Raw genomic sequence first — 24887 nt, forward strand, 5'->3', positions numbered from 1 at the left:
AGCCGGGTATGCTACCGATTAAAAACATAAATTATCTCAAAGTTACCTCTTTTCATTTTTTCGAGTGTGTTATTGCTAAAACTGGTGTCAGATTTTTTTTAAGCCGCCCAAAGGTTTCTCACATGCCTTTTGCGACTACCTTTCAACATCTAGTGTGCCAAGTGCTCGCATACACACTAGTGAACTTAAATTGTTAATCTTAACAGTTACCTTTAATATTCGTTGAACATTATCTTTAATAACCTTTGTTTTCATAACTTACAATTGTACATTAACATAAAGTAGTAACTACGAAGGTTCGTCTTTGAACAGGAAAATGAGCACGCATCTTAAAAACGCACATACATAATGTAGCCCTATATGGATTGCACCAGATTGACAATAGGACAGACTTTCTACTTGAGTACAATAGAGCGAGATAGAAAAAAATGCAGTATTCAGTCCTCACTGCTTTTACTCTTGCGCAAGGAGTTAATTTGAAAATAACGACGTTATTTAAACTGCCACCACTTACTCATGACTAATAATGGTCATAACTCATGTGTATTTTACAAATTTTGACAATGAACTTAAAGTTGAAGGCATTTAAGCGATACATAATATTATACCCGAGGACAATACTGTAAATAACGATTATGTATTCATGTAGTGAATAATATATATTTTTTTATTTTTGTCGATGCAAAATTGACTGGATAATATGTAAGTAGTATTCTTAATCGAAGACGGGCCCAGGAAGCTGTTGCTAACAGCCAAGTATTGTATAACAGTATTGTATATTGGGCGTGTGGTTCCGCCCTAGAATAGGCCCTGACTTTTTAGAATCGCACTAACAATTTTTTATTTAAGTCAATAAGTTTTTTTTATATTTTCCTGTAACACGCTTAATTGTATTCCTTTCCTTTTCACTCTCCATTCATAAGTCTGCTGGTAGAAATTTAATGTGAAATAAGCAGAATCTATGTACTTGCTTTCCTATTAACTGTCTGTCTCTTTCGTCTATCTCTGTATATATAAATAAATGGATAATTTAAAATATACCAGAAGCACTTTGTGCGAGTGTTTCATATACAACTTACCATCAGTGTACGTATATTAATCTAGTTACCTGTATGCTAAATAGAACAGACTGTAATGACCGTTATACGTAATTATATACATTATAAGAACAGTTATATAACCAAGTTCAAATGGAAAATCGTTAAACGTTGCGGTAATTGAATACAAGATAAAAAGCAAGCATTGCGACATGCGATTGGACAGTCTCTTTTGACTTGATTTTTATCATTTAGGGTAAGTACTTATTTTAAAGGATTTTGTATAATGTAATGTAATGTAATTTAAAGGATTTTGTATAATTTATTCGATGGTTTTATTAGTTTCTGTGTTGTTTTTTTTTTTACTTTTTCTAACTTTGCTGACGTCAGTGTATGCTCGATACTCGTATTTTGGAGAGATTTTATTTTTTGTACTAGGAAATTATATCTTAGGCACATTTGAAAAATATCAAATACAAGCTGCAAAAAGTAACCTATACCACTCCCAAGGTCTAAAACTATCATCACAACAAAAATCACATTTTTTTAATATGTTTATGGAGCATATCCTACTAATATTATAAATGCGAAAGTTTATGACGATGTTTATGTGTATGTTTGTTACTCTTTCACGCAAAATCTACTATACGGATTGTTATGGAATTTGGTACACGGGCAGATTATAACTCGGACAAACTCGTATAGTACTTTTTATCCCGAAATTCCCACGGGAGCAAAGTCACGGGGCGCAGCTAGATGCTCTGCAAGTATAGAAACAAGCAAACGACCAATTTATGCTTCTGAGAAGCAACTCCGAAATTAATTTAACTCATTTAACAGTATTAGACCATCATATTCCAATGTATTCAACAAAATTATAAAATAAGTACTTGAAATTGTAGGTATTAGTTTGAAAAATAAAATATATTTGAATTTGTCGGTGAATTTCACGGCCGTTTGAACGCGGCGTGTAGCGTTTCATTAGTGTCGCACATTTTTTTAAAATAAAGAATCATTTTTTCTTAATCAAACATTTATAAAATTAACATTGTACCAGTACTTTACTTATTTATAAAATAGGATAATTAATTGATTACTGTGTATGGTACAATGTAATAAAGACTAATGACAGCCCGCGGCGGAGTTCAAAACGCTCGTGAAATTCACCCATTTGACGGAGTAGAGAAAAACAGAAGTGAGTGCTGTGGGGCCTCCATTCGTAGTATGCTTGTGAAGTGAATTATCTGAAAAATAAATATTTCTATTGATTTATCCTGTTGTTTCGCCATCTGACTATCCTCCACAGTACTGTGGAGATTATTTACATTATACTTAATATACTACTTATTATTACATAGGACGTGTAAGCAAAAATGGAGTTTAGTTCATTCAAGTCCAGCCGTTTGGTGACAGTGAAAAGAAAAAGTCTTGCAGCATTTGAAACCAGTATAGTCCGTTACGGAGGTCTTGGACGTTTGACCACTGGCATCGGCCTTAACACAAATAAACATAAAATACGCCTTCCGCTGAACGAGTCCGGATGCGATTTCTGATTCGATACGCGCATAATTTGCGTAAGAAAAGAACAACAAAATAATTAGGGCACAGAGAGGTAATGTTACTCGGCTGTTTATTTATATCAAAGGTGATGGTGTAAATATTCATATTCACTAAATATTATATATCTGTGGCAATACTACCTTTTTTAACGCATAAAGCTATTGCGTTAAGAAAGGTAGTATTGACTCTCTCTATTATCCTGCGTGCTGCATTCGCGGCTGTGACACCAAAAAAATCTTCAAATATTGAAGACTGATTTTAGTTTAAGTCCAAAATTTTTTGTAATTATTTATTAATGTGTAACTGTTTGTAATTCCGGAATAAAATAAGATATAAAATATTGGGCTTTGATTTTGTGAGTTTCGTCGCCTGAGGTTAAGCATCTTTGGGAATGATGTTGATGTACAAAATCCACGGGAAATTATGGAGTGGTCTTATACCAGAGTAGGAATCATACGCCTCAAGAGATATAATTTTCCAGTTGTAAATAAAAAGCAGTGTGTAAATAAACATGTGACCCATTTGATGGTAATTGATCACAGCAACATACTCGTATGCACGCCTGCAACTCGGCAACGCATTTGCCGATTTTGTGATCTTGGGTCATTTTCCACAACAATTAAACCCTGTAATCACACCGCCTCTCTCACCCTTTGAATTGAATTGACCTTGGTACCAAGGTTCGAAGAACTGAAAAATGTGTTTTTAAAATTGAAATTGTCAAGAAAGGGTTCAATTTCTGGTTACTCGGTATTTTGTTGTACATGCTACACTGTTGCAACCAAACGCACTGTCTGTCTGTTCGCGATAAACTTAAAAGCTGCACGGATTTTGTTACGGTTCTCACTATTAGATAGTGTAGTTCCTGAGGAAGGTTTTGGTGCATAATTTATTACGTTTTTACGCAAGCGAAGCCGAGGCGGGCCGCTAGTATCAAATAAGAATGTAAATACAACAAATAACAATATTTATATTTTATTATTGTTATTTAGAATTAAATACGACCTCGGTGGCGCAGTGGTGGGGTTCTTGCCACTGAGCCGAGGGGTCCCGGGTTCGATCCCCGGTCGGGTCGGGATGGAGAGCGATCTTTTTCTGATTGGCCCGGGTCTTGGATGTTTATCTGTGTATGTATTTGTTATAAAATATAGTAGCGTTGAGTTAGTATCCCATAAAACAAGTCTCGAACTTACTTTGGGGCTAGCTCAATATGTGTGGTTTGTCCTCATTAATTAATTTAATTTAATTTATTTAATTTAATAATATTCACTGTCATTTACAGTGCATCCAAATTCGTGCGACTGTGGTTTTAAAACCATTTTTTGTCTTATAATTACTGTTGGCCCTGTTGACCAAGAATGGCTCAGGACACGACACGGAGGCCAGGTTTAGGCTGTAGCGAAATTGACGGGTTTTGGTAGAAATTGCCTTGGAAATTATGCATTGGATTTGTGATGAAACTCTGTTATTAGTTGGAGTACAGTCGACCTTGCCGACATTGGATATTCGACCCTATTACTGTTGCAATAGAATTCATGGCGAGTTGCCATGCAGTTGACTGTGAGTTCCATTGTATCCTTGAAACGGCTTCTTTGTATTATCGCATGTGAAAATAAAATCTTGTACAGTCAACAGCACATTAAGTTACCCTGCTTGAACCTTTATGGCGCGGTAATAGCGGCGAGTTTGCAATGAATTTGGGTAGGTTGATGTGCTGTTGTACCTACCAAATTTATGACCAAATTAACTTATAACCTTCCGATTTGATGACATTCGATTCGATTTGATGACAAGCCTAATGTTCATTATGCGGGATTGTTACACTGGAGGTCCCGGGTTCGAACCCCAATTAGGTCAATATATAAAATTATATTTTTCAGATTGGCCTGAGTCTTGGTCTTGGTCTATAAAAAATATGGCTTATTTAGTACCTATCCCATAATACAAGGCTAACTAATTCTGTGTGATTTGTGCATATATGCGCGTCAAAGATTTCATACAAACTTGCGCCTCAATAACAGAAATGAGAAATAATTTATTAATGTATCAAAAACAGATTAATTTATCCTATATTTTCTTGAGATCGGATTTCCTAAATTACTTTCTAAGTACTCATTTACGTTATATTATAACAATTCAGTCTACAGACGCCCGATTGTGGATCAAAAAGATCAAAAAGTCCCAGGTTCGAATCCTATATATCATGCCGCATAGGTTTGTATACCAATCTGACTCATGTATGGTAGTTTTCATCGACAACCACTTACTTCCGGTGAAGATAAACATCACGAGGAATCCTTCACGCTAGTTAATTATTAACTTGTGTGTGAAATGGAGAAGGCAATGGCAAAGCACTCCATGTATTGGGCCAAGAAAGTTGGTGTGTGTGTGTTTCATTCCACGTAATAACCACGACCCTCAGCCATGAGGAAAATGACTATGAAGAAGATTGCAGATTGGCTTCCGATGAGACGACTATTAAACGGTAAATAGCATAGAAAATCAATTTTATGGGATGACAATGCAATAAAAGTACTATGCTATTTAAGATTATTAAAAGTAATGAACATTTTAATTGTAAATTGCATCTCTTAAAGCTAATAGAAATAATAATTGGTATTGTTTCCTGTTAAATAATGTGTTGCTGTATTGGTAGTATACATAAGTAGAACAAAAAGAAAAATGATTTTTATGTTTATGGTCGTACCACGGGTAGTATGTTGATCATACAGACCTCTATGTCGTGGTAATAGCGACGATTTTCCAATGAATTTATATTGGTTCGTTTGCTATCGATTTCAAAAATCTCCTTATGCCGGCTGTCGTCGAACAGTTTGCCAAACTTTGGCGGATTCGGTATACATTGCCGGTTTTTCATTGCGGCAAATAAAAGCACTCATACTAACTACGCAATGTTCACGCATTAGCGTCGGCATGTGTCCGAGTTTGGCGACAGTGTGAAGCTGGCATTAGACTATACGCTGCGTAGGGGGCACACAGGACTTTATAGACTTTTATATAGAAGCCTTTTCTGTCCAATATATCCGCATCTACAGTAGCTATCGTACCGAAATGCGAGTAGTTTGTAGCTTCTGAGAAATTACTACTTATATAATATGAAAATTGATGTGAAAAAGTGCCTGTGAAGGTCTAATTTCTGATTAAATGATTTGAATTTGAATTTGTAGGAGATTTCCGGTCAGTTTCCGCAAATCCTCCAAGATGATTACTGTGCACAGAATTTTATAATCCCCTGCATAGGAGACTTTTGGAATAAGCCAAATCTCTAACTAGATAGTCCAAACTAAACAAATAAAACACGGTTAGAAACCGATATTGAAATTCAAGTAATTGCCACACCTTAATTTGGACCAAAACAGTTTATAATCACTTTATCCTCGCTTTCAAAAACAACCTTTGGATTTGAAGAACCACTTTCAATAAATTTATTGACAAATATAACCCAATTGTGGCGATAAAGGGTTGACAGTAATAGCTGTGAAATTAGTGTGTATTTTTGTAAATGGTTAAGATTTTTAGTGACAAATTAAAGAGAGTATTTACGTCTCGAGGTCAAGTCTTTTAGTGCATTTCGGGTCAGGCATTATTTTTATTATTTAATTTTTCATCTGTTTTCGATTTTCAGTTGGATTTTATAGGGTTAATTACAAAAATAGAAACACTAGTAACTAGTTAAATAACTTTTTTTTTAAATAAATAATTTTGGAGACATGCTTTTAATGTCGTCAGAGAGTGTGTAAGAAATTAGAATTATATTTAGTCTATAGTTGTGAATTCGAAAAATACTTCACAAATATATTTATCAATTTCGATTGGTATTTCCAAAAGGCTTTTGGGTGATTCGCAGAGACTTACCACCGCTGCGTTCGCGCTCTCAATGTTCTTGTGGAAGGAATCATTTCCAAACATGGAATTAGCAGATTACTCCCAATTTTATGTTTCCAAAATAATTCATAAAATTGATATTACCACAGTACAGATTAATTATTATAAAGTCAAATAGTAAAACTAATTGTTGTCTTTATTAAAATTTTAAAAATTGTACCTAATGACAGCGCGTCCGCAGCGGTCGAAACTTTCTGAGAAACACCTTTTCGAGATTTTCTAGTTTTCGAGATGCGGTCGAATTCATTATTAGAATTAGATAATACTTGGTTGTGTACTAAATGTTTTATTTACATCACAAACGTGACAATTGATTGGTCAGTTTATTGATGTTTGAATAGTTTAGGAAATCCTAATATAATTACGCAAACTGGCAAAAGTGAGTGCAATTTGGACATAAAATCAGCAACATTGGCATTTACGTAAGTAATAAGTTTGGCGCCATTTTGTTGCCAGGAAATTGTGATAATTTACATGTTCTTCACTTTGGTAAAAATGTTACAAAATTGCTTAAATATCACTTTGCTATAACATACCTTCAAGGACCAGCATTGGAGTTGAGGAAATTGCAGAAAATTGTGATATACGTATTATATATACATATAGTAGTATTGTTATATACTATTTTTTTAACTTATCTATTTGCATTACTAGCTGTTGCCCGCGGCGAAGTGTAGCTATGTCAATGTAACTCTCAGCTGTTGTCCGCGGTATAAAGTAGCTAATTTCCTTTAAAATGATACCAAAACCGTACATACGAATTTAATATTGAGTTAATAAATTTTTGTCCTTTTCTCACGTGTTCTTTTGTGAAGATGGAAGGAAGGTATTTTCATTTATTCCCATTTACAAAAATAATAATTCAATTTTACATCACTCACGTCAGTACGTCCTTATCACCCCCCAAATGGGGCTTGGCCAATAAGTGCTCTAGGGTAATAATGTAGCTAGAAAAGCCCTAGGGTGGTAAGTAATTAAAACAAAAATCACATCATACTGGCAATAGACATCATGCATTCAGCCCAATGACCAAAGAGGTCGCTTCGCTATTCAGCCTCGTCTTCGTATGAGTATAATATAATTCTAGTCGTCACAGAACTTTGTTTACTGCAATAAAGTCCACTGCACTCGATAATTATTGAACGTAGTAATAGCAGTGTCCGCGTCTAGTTTTTGCGACACATCAACATATTCAGTGTAAAAACAAAATCACATACTTTCGTTTCACCAAACAATAATGAACTCCAATCTGGTTGGCTTGCACCGGTCAACTTTGACGTTGACTTTAAACTGCGCGCCACTTACGTTTAGACAAAATGACGTACTTTGCGTTACGGAAAGTACGCCATTTGCCATTTTTTGATGTTAACGTAGTTAACGTCAACATAGTGCAACACACCCTTGGTTGATAGATACTTGACAAATAACTAGTTTGGTAGATGTGATATTACACCGTAAAAAAATATAAATATTTGGACAAATCACACACATTGAGCTAGCCCCAAAGTAAGTTCGAGACTTGTGTTATGGGATACTAACTCAACGATACTATATTTTATAACAAATACATATAGATATATATTATAACAAATCAGAAAAAAATCATTTTTCATCATGACCCGACCGGGGATCGAACCCGAGACCTCTCGGTTCAGAGGCAGAGATAGATTAAGATTACAGTTTTTATAGTCATTTAAATCTAAAATATTCTCTATATTTATATTCTTAAATTAAACTTATACTAAGAACATACAAATTAAATATTTACAACAATGCTAGTCCCATTAGATTAGGGTTATCGTGTAACACTTTCAGGTAAAATACTCTTATGAATTTTGATAATATTTATGACATAAATGTGGAATAATAAGTAACATGTATATTTTATTTTAAAATTGGAGTCCTGAAGGGCAGCTAGCAAGTTGACAACATTAATATTCATATAAATAACTATGTGTAATTACTATCATATAGTAAAAAAAAAACGAATTTACTTTCACATAATATAGTCTACAAAACGTAAAGAAAGTTATAACGCAATGTTCTCTTAAAAATTCCTAACGCGAACGATTTTCACGCGCCATCAGCGACATATCAAAATGGCCGCTTCCATTTCCAACTTTGTGTATGGAATCTAAATTAAATACTTTCTTTTCTCCCATCTTATCCTTATAGAGATTGCAGTCGGTATCATAGTATTGTATCATTGACCGAGCGAGCGAAGCGAGCGAGCTCTACAATTCTACTTGGGGCAAAAATAGATTTTTTATATGTATGTATGGTTGTAACGCGATAACTTTCGAACCATTCGTCCGATTTTGATGAAATTTAAAAGGTATGTAGAATATGTCAATAGAATTTTTAAGATCGTGAGGCATCAAAATCGGTTCAGTCGTTTTTGAAATATTCACAATTTTGTAAAAACTCGACAAAATTTATTGTATTCGCGTGGTCTAAGTTCGTGGCGAATGTATTAATGAAATATACGGTGCCACGTTGATAACGACGGAAAAATCTGACGGAAAAAGTTATGCATTAAAAAATATTTAATTAAAAAAAAAAAAAATGAAAAAAAGAACGTAGGCACTGGCATAATATAATAAACAATACTCAATGCGCCGGTAAAACCCTGCCATTGAAGATAACCGTACAAAAAGACCACAGCACTTAAAAAAATACATTCTGCAAATTCACAGGCCATCTATAAATCCAAGCGGTCACATTGCGATAAAATATCAAATTAAAATTAAGCTGTACGTGTGTTGCCTTTGCCGCGAGTGCCGCAAGAAAATAAAAAGAGACCGGCCAAGTGCGAGTTGGACTCGCGCACGAAGAGTTCCGTATTATTATAAAATAATAAAATATTATAAAATTCCCAATAAATATGTATTAAAATATGTATTTTTTAAAGTGAATATATAGCTAAATATTCTTTATTTTAACCGTCTCAATATCGAGCAAAAACGAATGAAAAAAAATCACATTTGTTGTCCTCTTCAATATTTATTTTATTCTGTTTCTTTTTGTTGTTGAAATTAGGAACATTTTAATTGTCTAATAATTATGGTTCATGAAACAGCTTGGTGACAGACGAACGTCTGCTCGTCGGACGGATAGCGGAATCTTAGTAGAATCCCATCCTTGGTACGGAACCCTAAAAATTAAAAAGTTTGCCGCAAAACCATAACATTAATAAACGTATACGCGTATTAATGAATTTTGTGTCACCATTATTGCATAACGGGATGAACAGTTTCTGAAGTACAAATCCAGTAAGTTCGGGAGGTCAGTGAACTTGTGATGGTTCAGTTTATTCAAGCAGTAGGGTACCATACTATACCAGCCAGTACACGGTGGGTTTGTTACATTTTGCTTCCAGTACAAAAATCGCCTCTTTTGGGTCACGGAGACCGTGGAGTTTTGTATCTTTGCATTTAAATTCATTTACATACTTTATGCCAGCGGTAAACGGAACCTTAGGGATCCACGAAAAAGCTTTGAGAACCGCTGCTTTATTAATATAAATATTAATATTCTTGTCCAGTCATAAAGTTTCGTATATTTATTAATAGATATACATTGTTAAATGCATAGACTATCAACTTCATTTAATAAGTAACAGTTTCCCGACAGTGAAGCAAAGCAATGATTATGATATTTTAAAATATTTTTTGAACCAAGCGAGCGAAGCGAGCCAGGTCTACAAATGGACTTGGGGCAAAAATTCATTTTTTGTATGTATGTTGTAACTTTCGAACCGTTGCGTTGGTCTGATTTTGTTGAAATGTAAAAGGTATGTAGGATCTATCAATAGAATTTTTAAGTTCGTGGGGCATCAAAATCGGTTAATTGATTTTTGAAATATTCACAATTTTGTAAAACAAATTTTGTGTTCGCGAGGTATACGTTCACGGCGAAAACTAGTTTATATTTTACAACTATATTTTGTACGTTTAAAATTAGATTTCTTTGAGCGGTAAACAACACGTAACGTTTTATGTTCATTTGGTTATCACGAGAGTAATAATAATAAAAAAAAATGGACAAAAGGTGACGATAATGTTGTTTTATTATTTTGAGTCGACACCAAAGTTCTTTAACCCCATATTCTTAAACAATCGCTATCGCGGGACTCTTAAAACAGGTGTCGGTGCACCGACAAAGATATTTTTATTTATTTTTTGATGTCAACCAATTAGTAAAATTTCCGAGATTAAAAATGTATTGATATTACTTCAACACACTTTTTTAATTAGTCCTCTCACCTAATTGACATTACGTAATGAAGATATAATTTGGAAAGTATTTTAGTCAGCATTGGACGCTTTAATTTTGAAAAAGTTTTTTTTTTCATAATTTCTTCTTCTTTTCGAATGCGTTAATTGCTAACACTGGTGCCAAATTTTATTCAAGTCACCTAAAGGAATATGTCATGACTTCTACACCTACAGTTTCCAATGGCAAGTAATTGCATAAATACTTGTGAAATTAAACTGTTAACCTCCTCACGATGATGTTTTCTTTCACCGGAAGCGACGTCTTCATAACTGTATGGCTATAATTGTTAAGAGGTCTAGTTACTCTCTCTCACTTCTCAATTGTATTCGGGGCTGTGATGCCGCGAAGTCTGGTGTCAGTATATCGGTAATCATTAGTTATTTCCGCATAGCCGCATAATTTTGGTATGGCCTGATATGGCCACGTCTTCGACCGGCAAATTCTTCTTCACAGTCGTTTTCCTCATGACTGAGGGTCGTGGTCATTACATGGAATGAAACACACGTAACAACTTTTTTGGCATTATTAATGGAGTGGTTTGCCATTGCCTTCTCCATTTCACACACAAGTTAATAATCAACAAGTATACAGGTTTTCTCACGATGTTTTTCCTTCACCTGAAGCAAGTGGTGGTCGATGAAAACTATACTATACATGAGTCAAATTGGTATACAAAGTCATGACTTTGTACCTTGTTACTTGTTACTTGTTGACTTTGTACCTACGGTGTTTGCACGAGTAGGATTCGAACCTGGGACCTTTCGATCCACAGTCTTAACCATTACACCAAGATCGCTAACGTCGGTAGATGGTCGTATCAAGTCATGTCAGGCCCACAGGCGAGGATCTTAACCATTGCACCACCACCGCTTCCGCACCGGCAAATTACGTAGGAGCTAATATCTGGCTATGCTGCTTCCTCCTGATCCTGGCAGAATGACAAACCCAAAAAGTACACTGGCCTGATGTCGGCACACAGAATAATTTTTGCTACGCATTGTTGTCAACAGAAAGATCTTGTTGCATTCAACGCGTGACAAAAAGTCATTTCCGTGAAGTAAGTATACTGTTGAAGATCTCCCTCCTTAGGGGCCAATCCTGGATGCACCATCTGGTTATGCTCATAATATTGCATTGTCACGGAAACTGAAGCGTGAAGAAGAAGGTGAAATTTAACTGGTAAGATTTTAATAAAGACAAACAAACAAATATGGAGACAGGTGAAAAAAAAATGGGACTTTCAACCCTGGGTTCCAAGTGGAGGGTTCGTTTATGTAGTTATAGTTCGTTGACCTGCCAGGCTTGTTGACCCTCACAAAAATATACTAATTGTACGTCATTTATCGTTAACAATTTGACAGCTTTGACGTCTCAGCATTGACAAGGATCGAATTTACAGCTAGGAGCTACGTACATTCCCTTACGAAAAATGTTTATATTATGACTTTTTACATGCCACGTGGAAAGTCATTCTAGAATGCATCATAATTTATATATTATTGTCGCAATTGGCTACTTTCTAACTTGTTAAATCAGATACTTTTTCTAACGTTAAAAACAAAAATTTATACGGTTTTTGTGTGACAGTCAAAACTTGTGACGTAGCAATTTTGGAGTTGAAAAAAAGTAAATCGTGTAATTAATTAAACTCCTAAATGTTGGATAAGTTGGTACCTTAGTAGATTTTAGTTTTTACATAGTCAAGTAGCCAATTAGGTAAAATTATAGTCATGTCATATTAACATTTTGTTAACTGTCTGGGTCAATAAAATAAACATTTTAAATATTTACCTTTTCTTAACTAAAAGTCTTGATTAACAGTAATTACTGTGCGCCAAATGTGTTTCTGTGAGCCACATCATAATTTCCTTAATTTTATTAACACTTTGACATTTTAAAATTTAGTAATCTGTACCCATGATTACTTACGACTGCACAAAGCTCAGTAACTTGCACAAAATCGGTCATTTCGCAAAATAGCCGGGCAATTTCGCAACATCTTTTCACACGATGATGCGAGTGTTGTAATAACAACAAATTCTTTTGTTCGCCGGGGCGCCTCGCAATTTTGCCAGTACACCAATAAAAATGTTACATGTTATGGTATTTTATAGCAATTTGGGATTTATTTTGACGAAACATCTTTTGGCAAACAAGAAAACGTTATTATTTGTTGAGCAAGTTTTAAGTCATAAATTATGTTATACCTAAGAATATTGATTAAGCAAATCGTCTAGTAGGTAACTTACGATCAAGTGAAGCGTGTGAATTTACGAGCATTTTGACCGCCGTCATTACCGTCCATCGAAATAAACCTCTTAAAATCAAATATTGATAAAATTTTACACTACGTAATACAGATTATTTCATAAATTAGTGTAGAAAAAAGATTATTGTCTTTGTTCAAATTTGAATTTAGGGTTATGACGGTGCGATCGCAATGTTCAGAAATTCACCTTGCCAATATAATGTCCAGTAGTGAATCGTTTGGCTGAGATTTTATGACAAAGTTGATGAAATGTACAAAATTGTACACAATATAGTATCTACGCTATATGATTCATGAAGTTTTTTAACGTAAAATAATTTTTCAAGTGTTAGGGCAAGTGACATTTTCATTTTTTTTTTGTACCATAAATCAAAGCCAAACAAACCTTGACTACCCATTTAAAAAAAAACCTATAGCATCAGCGAGCTATTCTTCAAACATTTAGTCAACGTTGGTCAAGTAATTATCACCTCTAAGTGACAGATTATAAGGACCATATTTGGCATAAACCACCAAAGAAATGATTCACTGCACATATAGCTATATTCCCACGTATTGTCAAGGCGAAGTCTTTAATTAGCAAAAATTATATTAATGGCAGAGTAAAGACGTTTCCTGTATGGTGTATTTTTTAAAATGCCTTCATTTCATTGACGACCACTGTAGCATCATCCGGGACTGCTATACTGGAGGTGCCGGGTTCGATCCCCGATCGGGCCAAGCTGGAAAATGATCTTTTTCTGATTTGCCTGGGTCGCCAATGTTAGATTTAAAAATACTGTTATGAATCGTAACAATCATACATAGGTTCACATAATATGTATGTATGATTGTTTGTTACTCTTTCACGCAAAATCTACTGGACGGATTTTTATGAAATTTGGTACACGGATAGAGTATATAACCTGGAATAACACATAGGATACTTTTTATCCCAAAATTCCCATGGGAGCGAAGCCCCGGAGCGCAGCTAGTTTCTCATAAATACGTGTTCATACTTAATTGTTCGACCCCTCGTTTCAGCTGGAATAAACTTATATTTTTACCTTAACATTTCAATTTACGTATGATACTGCCAATAAACTTTACTACATCCATAAATACATTCGTACAAGCAGATAAAGGGCACTAAAACCCTATTGCATATCACCGACACATAAATTGAACATACTTAGCATAAATTGACGTCAAAGAGTCACGCTGCGCGCGTAAACAATTACAAACGTCAACAAAACGTAAATAAAATCGTAAAGTCTTGGGATTTCATATTTACAAGATATAATATTTTTTATGAGAAATATGGGAGTTAATTGCTGGATGAAAATGTTGATTTGCAGATATTTCCTATTTAACATTTAAAATAACATTGATGACAACATTACTTAGTTAGGTTATAGGGTCGAATGGCAAAGCAGAGTTAATAATTTTGTACTTCATTGTTAACATTACTTTTCTTATTATCAAAAGAAGTCACTTGTCTTGTCTGTCTGTTTACCACGACAAACTTAAAAATGACTGGAATGAATAAAATAAAAATTAACCAATAAAACAGTTTTTACTAATAGACAGTAAAAAGTTTCAACCGAGCGAAGCCAGGACGGACCGTTATTATATTATGAATGCGATAATTTTACTAACTATCTTTTGCTCGCGGCCTCGCCCACGTGAATGCGCAAACGCAGAGCAGACGTGATTTGCATAAAATCTTTCATCCCCCTAAACATGGGGGGGTTGATTTTTGAAAAAAAAAAAAAGTAGCCTATGTTTTAACGGGGGTCGTTAACTACATGCTTACAAAATTTCTAACAAAAGATAAAATTTTGTTTAGCCGTGAAAGCAGATTAGACAGACAGACTTTCGCATTTGTAATATGGAATTTGCATTGTAGTATGGACCTTGTTAAACTTATATACAGAAAATACATGAGTTAGGTGTTATAGTGACATAGTTCCTACATTTCTTTCCCTATAATCCTATAATATTGCGAAGTCTTAAAGTGTCGAAGTGTCTTCGTTAAATCGTAATTGGTAAGTTAAACCGAACCATAAACAAACAAAAAGTAAGAGGTCGTCGCTCCTCGCAGGACAATGTCTCCCGTTCTCAGAAACTGTTGAAGTTAGTGGCGTAGCTAAATAGCTGTAGGCACTCGGGCAAGAAAGATTTGAGTGCCCATACAACATAGGCCTCAAGTAATAGGTAAACTTATGTCTATATGTTAGCTTTGTAAATAAGTTAATTTAAGAAATGTTAATTTCTTTATTATTATAGCGAAAATAACACCTAATAATAAGGTTATTACCTTAAACATTAAAAAGAAAGAAGATTCGCAGATGTGCATTAAAAAATATTGATTCTAGTTGACTGAGTATTAAATAATATTATTTGTAAGAAAGTTTAATATTGTATGTATTTTGACACAACCTTTTATTGTATTCAAGGAGATATTACATTCCACGCGTCACATAAAAATCATGTTCGTGCTGTAAACCTTTTAGGAGTTTCATCTTTGGGAGGCGATTCCGGTTTACCATCAGGCCAGGTAGTGCTTACTTGACTATAATGCATTGCCATTGGAACTAAATTTATGTGTAAGTAAATTTTTATACCATCTTTGAGGAATTTTCTCGACGGGAGTCGAATCTGGATGTCCTGCGAACTAAGACAAGTATACAAATTTCCGTATTATCGGTTGAAGTTAACTATTTCAAATTAAGTTTTAAGATTTCACCCCAACAAACATATTAACATAAATTTCAAATTAAATGAAAACTTGTGAAACATATTTGCTTGGTGTGAGGGCTCCCTGAGTTTGGATGCCCCTATTTTCGTCACCATCTATATACCTCCTGCAGTTACGCCACCGAGAAGTACTGACTCTTGTTTCCGCGTTCAGACCGGTTACAGGTGGAAAATTAAATTAACTATTAATACAATTTTTATGTTTATTTATGAACTGTAGCCTGTAACTTCGCTCACGTGGAAAGTTCTGGAATGCAGGCCTGAGGATATAGAATGGAATTAGTAAGGACTTGTATGGAATACCTACTAATTCCATAGACCAAACAACAATATTTTAGTATATAATTATGCTATTAATATCTAATTAAACTAGTCGATGATAAGGTACTTAGCAAGTGCAAATTGTAGTGAAGAAGTAAATTGATAACTTAAAGAAAATTATTAAAAGGAAGAATATTTTACCCAGCACTAATTACAGCCCATGGATTTAGTAAGTGTTGTACGGAGTACCTACTAATTCCATGTTACAGCCATAGATACAAAAACAAAAAATATATAATGGTCACATCAACATTTCTAAAGTACCTTTTTTTGTCTTGAATTTAGTCCTTTAACAATTCCGTCGAGCTGTCGTGAAAATGACAAATTTGAGTCGAGTTTTCAATGTCAATTTGCCAATTTTTTTGTGTAAATATAATTTTATTTAGTGTATGAATTAAAAGCTGTTTTTTTTATTATTAACAATAAAAAATGATAATATAGAAATAATATTACGTCGCTATGTTGGAGCTTCGTAATAATGGTAAGTTTTGACAATTTGTAGAAGCAAATTTTGAAATATAATTGCTATGGAGATCCTACATTGGATCATCATCGTCATAATTAAAATTGAAGACGCTCTTTTGGTAGAGTCCCTTCCATTTATTGTCAATTGTATAATTTCATGATAGAATACGAAGATAAACGCTGGCTTTTCCATTTAACTGCCTTATAAGCATATCTAGCTCGTGTCTTTTGTCTCCATTTCTTACCTTTATACTCCATCCAAAGACATCAAAAGGTCGGCGTATCGTATCATGTGATATAACATTTTCCCTTCAACTGCTTTTAATATCTTTAAGTTACGTAATTATATATAAGATCTAGTTTTTATAACAATTAGAAATTCAGATAGGGGTCGTGAGATCGAAGTAGGTACCTAGTCGCTATAAAATAGCCAGCCACTTAAGTATTTTTTTTAGTCTGGCATGTCCCAATGCTGAGTAAAGGTCTTACCCTCAATTCCTTCCAAGCCGTTCTTTCCGATGCCGAATCCAACCATTTCTTCCTAAACCTCGCAGATCACATCTAACGCTTCTTTCCTCTTTGCGTAGTTAAAACGGCCCAAAAATGTTTAGTTTTAAGTATATGTTGTTTACACTATAGACTAAGAACGAAGTTATTAAGTTTCTGACTAGTATCCTTTCCAATCTCGGCAATATTTTGTTACCTAATTATACTATACGTTTAATGTTTTCTTAGCATTTATCTCGAAACGATCTAGCACCTTTTGCAATGATTCAATATATGTGATAATTGAAATTTATTTATTTTTGTTGCAGGCAACACTATGGAGTCGACACAAACAGTGTCGGCCCACTGGCTGTCCGCTCTTGTCTTCCTCTGCTCCTTCTTGTCGACACACTCGCTCAATAATAAGGTGAGTCTTGTGTAAATTTTTTCGTCATTTATTCCGGGCTGGTCCAACAAAAATCACAGTCAAAAATTAATATGACTTTGTGGATATATAAATAGATACATATCTCCGTAGCTCAATCTCTAAGAATAAAAATCTAGACACCATGTATAAATAGTTGTTATACCTACCGGCTACCGAGTACCGTTTGCACATGGGATTAGTCCGCCACGATTACCGTTTGCACATAAAACATGGGATTAATCCGCTATTGTATATTTACCTCCTTCTTGTGGATGTACTTTAAAACAAAACAAAGCAAAATATACATTATTATACAGTTACAGACTTGAAAATGAAATTATATGTGCAAATATTGTACCAAAGTAAAAAGGATGTACAAAAATTGTCTAAGACGGTGATCTTCAATTCTCGATATATTGTTAGTGTCCCGTCCAACCTGCCTGTTAGGTGTTATCGCGAAATCTCACCAACCGGTTTCTTTCTCTGAATCTCCATAAAATTTGCATATTATGTAAATGTCTGAACGTCGGATGACACCAAAAACTCGTTTCCATTAACCAATTGATTTCTATACATATTCTTAACCGCATTTGAACAAATTTAGAAAAAAAAATACATCAATTACTCATTTATATTAACGCACACCTGTTGTTTTTAAACTTTTCTTTATAATTATTTGCTATATGGCATTTGAGTATCCACTTCGACTATATCATCCTAATCCTAACTAATATTATAAATGTGAAAGTAAGTTTGTTTGTTTGTTACCCCTTTCGCTCTATTATACATATTTCTTTTCATAGATTCAAACATTTATTTGGCAACTATGAGTCATAAATACAATACAGGTGTTATGTACAATTTTTGCTCTTATTATAGCAACTCAGCGAGTATTGGAAATTTTATTAACATTATACTATATATAAAAGTTGATACAATTTACATACATGGAATTTTATATAAAACATTTTCTATTTAATTTATTAATATTATGATCATTATATATTAAATAATTTCAATTATTTTATAGATATTTAATATCCTGTATTAAATATCCTGTTTATACATAATTAATACATATCCTGATTGCCATGTGGTGCGGACTAGTTTTAAGCATTTTTATTCTAGCTATAGGCAAATAAAGTCTGTCTATATGTCTTGTGTTAATATTATGTGTGTCCTATACTTTCATAAAAGAGTTTAAATTTTGGTGAGTGAACATGCAGTATATATATTAGTATTTTATATTTTTTGAAATAAGGTTTACATGATTTAGTATTATCTATTTCGGCTATAATTCTGACACATTTTTTTTGCAATACAAATAGATCTCCCACGTCCGTACTGTTACCCCAAAGCAATAATGCTTTGGGGTAACAGTACGGTAACAATAACGGTAACGGTAACAGTATTAATTTACTCTCAACTCAAATATGCTGTGTGCTATAGGTCTATAATTTTGAGGTGTGGTGGTATCTCCTTTTTTGTAGATTGGTTTTACTAAGGCTATTTTTAATAAGTCTGGAAATTCTCCATTTTCTTTTTATTTATGGACTCAACCAATCTTATTGAAATTTTGCACACCTACAAGAAGTTTGAAGTATGGAGAAGGACATATACATAACTGTTCCCGTGGGAAAATAACGCGGTTGAAGCCGCTGGCAAAAGCTAGTGCCTATATAAAGTACATAAAAGCAAAATTCAGATTATCGTTTCGGAAGAGCCTCTTGATACATAATTCATACGTTTACGTCACTTTCACTTCAATCCGTACATCTTAGGTTATGCTTGTGTTGTTGTGTTGTGTTGTTGTTGTAATATACAGAAGTATAGGCTGACAAAACAGTCCGATTTCTGAATCTGAATTTGATTTTTCTCAATCAATTTGACGACCTCCTTGGCCTGAATACACTGGAGTTCCCGGGTTCGATCCGTGGTCAAAGATAGCCTCAAAAGGCAGACAGCCGATTGTAAAATCATAGACAAATCTTCAACATTTAATAGTTGATTTTTTATATTAGCACTGGGATTCGGGGCATCACAGATCCGAATGTAAACGGGAACACACGAGGATGTGAGAGAGTAAGTACTCATTCTTCTGAGCAATTGCCAGCAGGTAATATATACAAATTCGCTCATCTGTACTATATTATAATTTGTGACAACTATTACCATTGTTTTGAAGATACTTATTGTGTTATAACTTGTAAAAACGGTTTTTGCAACGATACAATAGGGTCTAAATAAGTTCTTATTAGAGGTATATGTTAATAGTTTTTGTGATTTGTTTATACATTTTTATGGCTGATTTAAGTTTAGTTGTCATTTACTTTATGGGTTTTCATTTCGATAAGTATACATTTCCGATAAATATTCTTCATATTCCTTATTCTTAGACTAGCTGCATTATATAATAATATCATTTCTTAATATCGTTTAACAAAGTCCTCTGCTGCGTCTGTCTGTTTGTTCGCGATAAACTCAAAAACTACCTGACCTGCACGGAAGGTTTAAGTTTATTATGTTTTTACCCGAGCGCCTCTATTCTAATATAGTTTCGACATTGGGCCTTACGACAAAAGAGTCTATCGCTTCCTCAAAAATTCTGCGACGCACCGGTGGTGACCCGTGTAGGGTTGCCGGTGTCCATTGGCTGCGGTATTTGCTTACCATCTGGCGACCCGCATGCACGTTTGCTCACTGTACTGTAAATAAAATCATGACCGTTGCTGATTCAAATGCCTAAATTTATTCCTTGATTATGTATTTGTAAAATTTCAATGGTCTCTAACGGGACTGTGACAACGCTCGCGCAAAAAAGCTATTTGGTAGAATTTATATAAAACTAGCTTGGCCTTTGGCTGTATGGTATTTGGTATTTGTTGTAGGTATACTCAACAGCACATAAACCCACCCAGATAGTCATAATTGACACACAGATTTTAGATCTTTCAAGTGTAATAGGACATAATAATAGTTTTTATTTAATTTAGTTCTAATTTAAGTTCGAAAATGACGCGGCACGATATTCTGGCAATTCACTGCGTCGTGCTGCTTTGTCGCTTTTGTCGTTTATATATATAGGGCGGCCGGGTGCCGGTGCTAATTGAGGCAAATGTAGATAATTTCTTCAATCGAGGAGGCTTTTGGTTTAACAGTGTGTTATTAGAGCCATAAAGAGTGAGTTACTATCATAGTGAGCTTTATTATAAATTAATTTAGTATTTTTATTCCCAGTTATGGGCTAAAAATATCTTCGAGTGCTATTTCATCTTATATTTATTTCATGCTAACGTTCCGTTTTCGCTCGGATAAAAACAGTAAATTATACACCTAAACCTTCCTCACTAACCAAACTATCTATTGCTGAAAACATCATGAAAATCCGTGCAGCCGTTTTCGAGTTTATCGCGAACACATAGACAGAAATACAGAGGCGGCAGAAGACTTTGTTTTATAATTTGGAAGGGTATCTAATATAATTACACATGAGTCGTTTTATATCAGTTTGATGGGAGTGGGACTCGGAATACAGAAATACATTATTTAGAATACAGAAATTTATCTAATCAATGGAGCAGGACTGCTGGTGACCGATAGTCACTTATTCCAGAGATTATCAATTTCCTCATCGATTATATCAAATGCAAATTACTTAGTTCGATTTTGGATGAAAATAAAACGAGATTTCAAAAATAGATCGTGTCAACTTTATTAGTTAACTAACACACGTGCCGTATGGAACACGCCTAGGTGTCGTAACGGACCGGTTCCCATTTGGTAGCAGGTTTGATGCTCGATTACGTTATATTAAATCAGCCATGTGATATCGTGTCACCTTTATGTAAAGCATGCTTTTAACCGGTTTATGAAAAAATATCAATTAGTATACTACAAAAAGATTCTTTAATTAAACTGGACCGTTTTTCTAAATATGAAAACTTAGGACATCTCAATAAAATCCTTTTTTTTCAGTATGAATGCTTTTTGATTTGACTGAGTTTTAGAGTTATGTAAGTATTTAAAAACAACAAAGCAATCCTACGATTAATTTGTCCTTTAACATTTTCCCGCGGCTTAGCCCGCAAGAGGTTAATGGTACTTTTTTCTGGAATAAAAGGTAGCCTTTTAATATGTGTAATTATGTGACATTTAAAAAAAAATTACACAAAGTCATACGTTTGAATTTAAAAAAGTGTCTATATCTCATACATTTGTGATTAATTCATTATCTTGTAATTTTGTAACATAACTACGATTTGAAATCACTCCGAAAGTTAGTGAGGCTTGCGTATACTCGCGTAATAAGCTATTAAGTGATTAGTGTTGCCAGAGTTGAAATTAAGTGTAATATAGCTGTGGGATGTGTATGATATTACCGAGATTATTTACCAGTGGAATTCATTAATTTTAAGACGAAAATGAAATTAGCCTATTTGTGTTTTATCAGAGGTGGATACAAATTTAAGTTGTTAAATAATCAGAAATTATTTTATATTTACTAATATTGTACCATACTAACATAATTAAGATTACTTAACCCAACTTGAGTTAGTTTGAAATAAAATCTTTAATTTCATTAAATTTAACATTTATATCTAGATATAACTAAATATAACTGAATCAGAGTTTTATTTTTGGAAATTTCTTTTTCTTCTGATGATTTTGATATTAAATATTGTAAGCAACTTAACATAAATAGAGATAGATTTGTCTATATGAGCTTTGAAATAAAAACATTTAAATAAACGACTATGGACGTAATGTATGTATGTATGTAACTTATAAGGCAACAGAAACCTTTACCGAATATGGAATTAAAAGTTTAAAGTCAAACTGATTAAAACTGACCCTCAATAAATTTATCTCAACAACACTCATCAATAACTCAGCCAGTTAAAAGAGGTTATCATTTAAAATTACATTGCAATTATACAAGATGGGCGCACATCATTCACCGTCATTGCTGAAAATATAGTAAAACATTACATACACATGCTTACACACTCAGGAAAAGGTATAGTCAATATACATACAATAACGAAATGATACTAATAGTATAAATTGCGAATTTTTGTGATGTATGTTTGATACTCTTTCACGCAAAATGTACTGGACCGGTTGTTATGAAATTCGGTACATGGGTAGAATATAGCGTGGAATAACACATATGATACTTTATATCCTGAAATTCTCACGGAAGCGAAGACCCGCGGGACGCATCTAGTACAGTATAAATATGAATGTGATAGAATGTTCTATTACGATAGAAAAGGGTATATATATATGTATATATTTCTATATTTTGTACGCAAAATTTACCACGACATATTGTCGAAATCCATAAATTCATCAGATGTCTTTCAACCCATTTAAACTTCGTGTTTTTGTGACTCTTGCGCAATAACTGGTAATTGGCCGCCCGTGTTGGGATCTCAAAATGTCAACAATACACTTTTTAAAAAGGTCACAGAGGATACTCTGAAAAGCGAGCGATCAGGGCCGCTTTAAAGTGCTTATATTTCTAGCAATAACTTAAATATAGACCCCTCTCATTGTTATGATATTTATAACACTACTAGCTGCCCGTTCCGGCTTTGCTAGGGTAAAAACATAGTAAATTATACCCCTAAACCTTCCTCAAGAATCACTCTATCTCTTGGTGAAAACCACATGATATACGTGCAGTAAGACGCGATAGAGGACTTTTAGGTAAATTTGCATCGGTCTAAATGAATCTGTCAGATTTACTGCACAAGTCTTGAGCTAATCCGCTCGTTTCATTGACGCGTCCTTCACGTATCTTAACACACATCTTCGCGTATTCTCGGTTGTATTCTCGACACTAATGCCCCAAAGCCCTGAAACCCTGAAACACTTTGACAATAAAACTTTGTATTATGAAAATTTCAATGTGACTTTATGAACGGCTGGCTGCCTCTTCGCGAATGTTGTTGTTGTGTGATTTATTGATTTTAATCTGATAAAACTTTTAATCCCTTAATCACCTCGTATGATATCCACGAGACGATACGGAGTGATCAGAATTACCAATGCGTCCTCTTCCAAAGACATGCAGGTTTCCTCACGATGTTTTTCCTTCACCGGAAGCGAGTGCGGTGGTCATTAACTACTTTAATTACTCAAGTTATTAAAGTCGCCTAAAGGCATCTGACATGACTATTTCGACTAACTACCAACATCTAGAGGTAATCGGTGAGATGTAGTTTTGGAAATCACTTAATGAAGTAGTTATAATTTCGCTAACACACTTAAAAGTACCATTTTATATGTAAGTAACTGTAAATGGCATTCCTTTATAATCTTCGCATCTTATTGAAATGGAAATGAGGGCCAGACGAACTAAATTATGATGCACAGGGCATCTCTCTTCGCGAGACGAATAACAGATTAGGGTCAATAACCTCGCGATAATAGGTTACACCAGTAACCAGTTTTGTGTAATAGAATTACCATTTTTTAGTAAATTAAGATAAATTTGAAAAATAAAGAATAAGAACTTAAACTTTCACCTCCCCTTTCAGTCATTTGAGGGTAGATTTTTGAAAAAGTTGGAAAGGTGGTCTTCAACTACATGCATGCTAAATCTCATCAAAATCGGTCCAGTGGTTTAGCCGTGTGATAGCGGGACAGACATACATTCGCATTTATAATATTAGTATCGATAACAGATAAGAAGGTTTTGCTGTGCCCCGCTTAAATTTGTACAGTAGACAGCACATCAAGTTCCCTGCATGAACCTCTATGGCGCGGTAATAACGGCGAGTTTGCAGTGAATTTTGGGTAGGTTGATGTGCTGTTGACTGTATCTGTTTGAATTTGGTATAAGCTTTTCACGCTCAACCAATCTTCTTGAAATTTTGCATACTTATAGTTTGAAGTATGAAAATATGTACGGACATAGGGTACCTTTAATCCCGGAAAATAACTGTTCCCGAAGAAAATTTACGCGGGCGAAGCCGCCAGCAACATCTAGTTAGTACGTAAATGAAGTTACAAGCAGAGCCTTAGATTGAAAACCGTTACATTCGTGCACGCAGTGTGTACAGTACAGAACATTAGCATACAATACAGACGAAAGTGACGCGTTGAAGGACGCGCGGACGTCCAGCATTGTGATTCTATCTAGCCTTAGATTATCTGTGAAGGCTTTTTTGTCATGTTCTTATAGTGCATCCGGTGTATTTGAAGTGGTGGTGGCTCAGTGGTTAAGACCATCTGCGGTCGAAAGGTTCCAGGTTCGAATCCTACTCATACTACTACAGTTCATTATTCACGCGCTTTTCCTGCCATGTAAAAAAACCACACGGTAAATAGGCATATTTAGTTTCCAATATTTGTCAGTTTACTTTTTAAGAAAACAATAAACTATTTTCTT

General features: G+C 34.3%; 1 protein-coding gene across 7 annotated transcripts in view; it reads left to right on the forward strand.

Moving 5' to 3' along the window:
• The window catches only part of sona (sol narae), a 127626-nt gene that overhangs the window by 34566 nt on the left and 68173 nt on the right, over positions 1–24887 (forward strand). For 2 of the 7 annotated variants that reach the window (XM_064436683.1, XM_053762016.2), the window contains exons 1-2: positions 16454–16591; positions 17391–17488. In XM_064436683.1, the coding sequence (XP_064292753.1) occupies positions 16570–16591; positions 17391–17488 (120 nt within the window). In that variant the 5' untranslated portion in view covers positions 16454–16569. Of the gene's footprint in view, positions 1–16452; positions 16592–17390; positions 17489–24887 lie in introns of those variants that run through there. The other 5 variants (XM_064436685.1, XM_064436686.1, XM_064436684.1 and 2 more) reach the window with 4 other exon arrangements.

The sequence above is a fragment of the Plodia interpunctella genome, chromosome 22 (genome assembly GCF_027563975.2).
Source record: "Plodia interpunctella isolate USDA-ARS_2022_Savannah chromosome 22, ilPloInte3.2, whole genome shotgun sequence".
In the NCBI taxonomy this organism is placed as follows: domain Eukaryota; kingdom Metazoa; phylum Arthropoda; class Insecta; order Lepidoptera; family Pyralidae; genus Plodia; species Plodia interpunctella.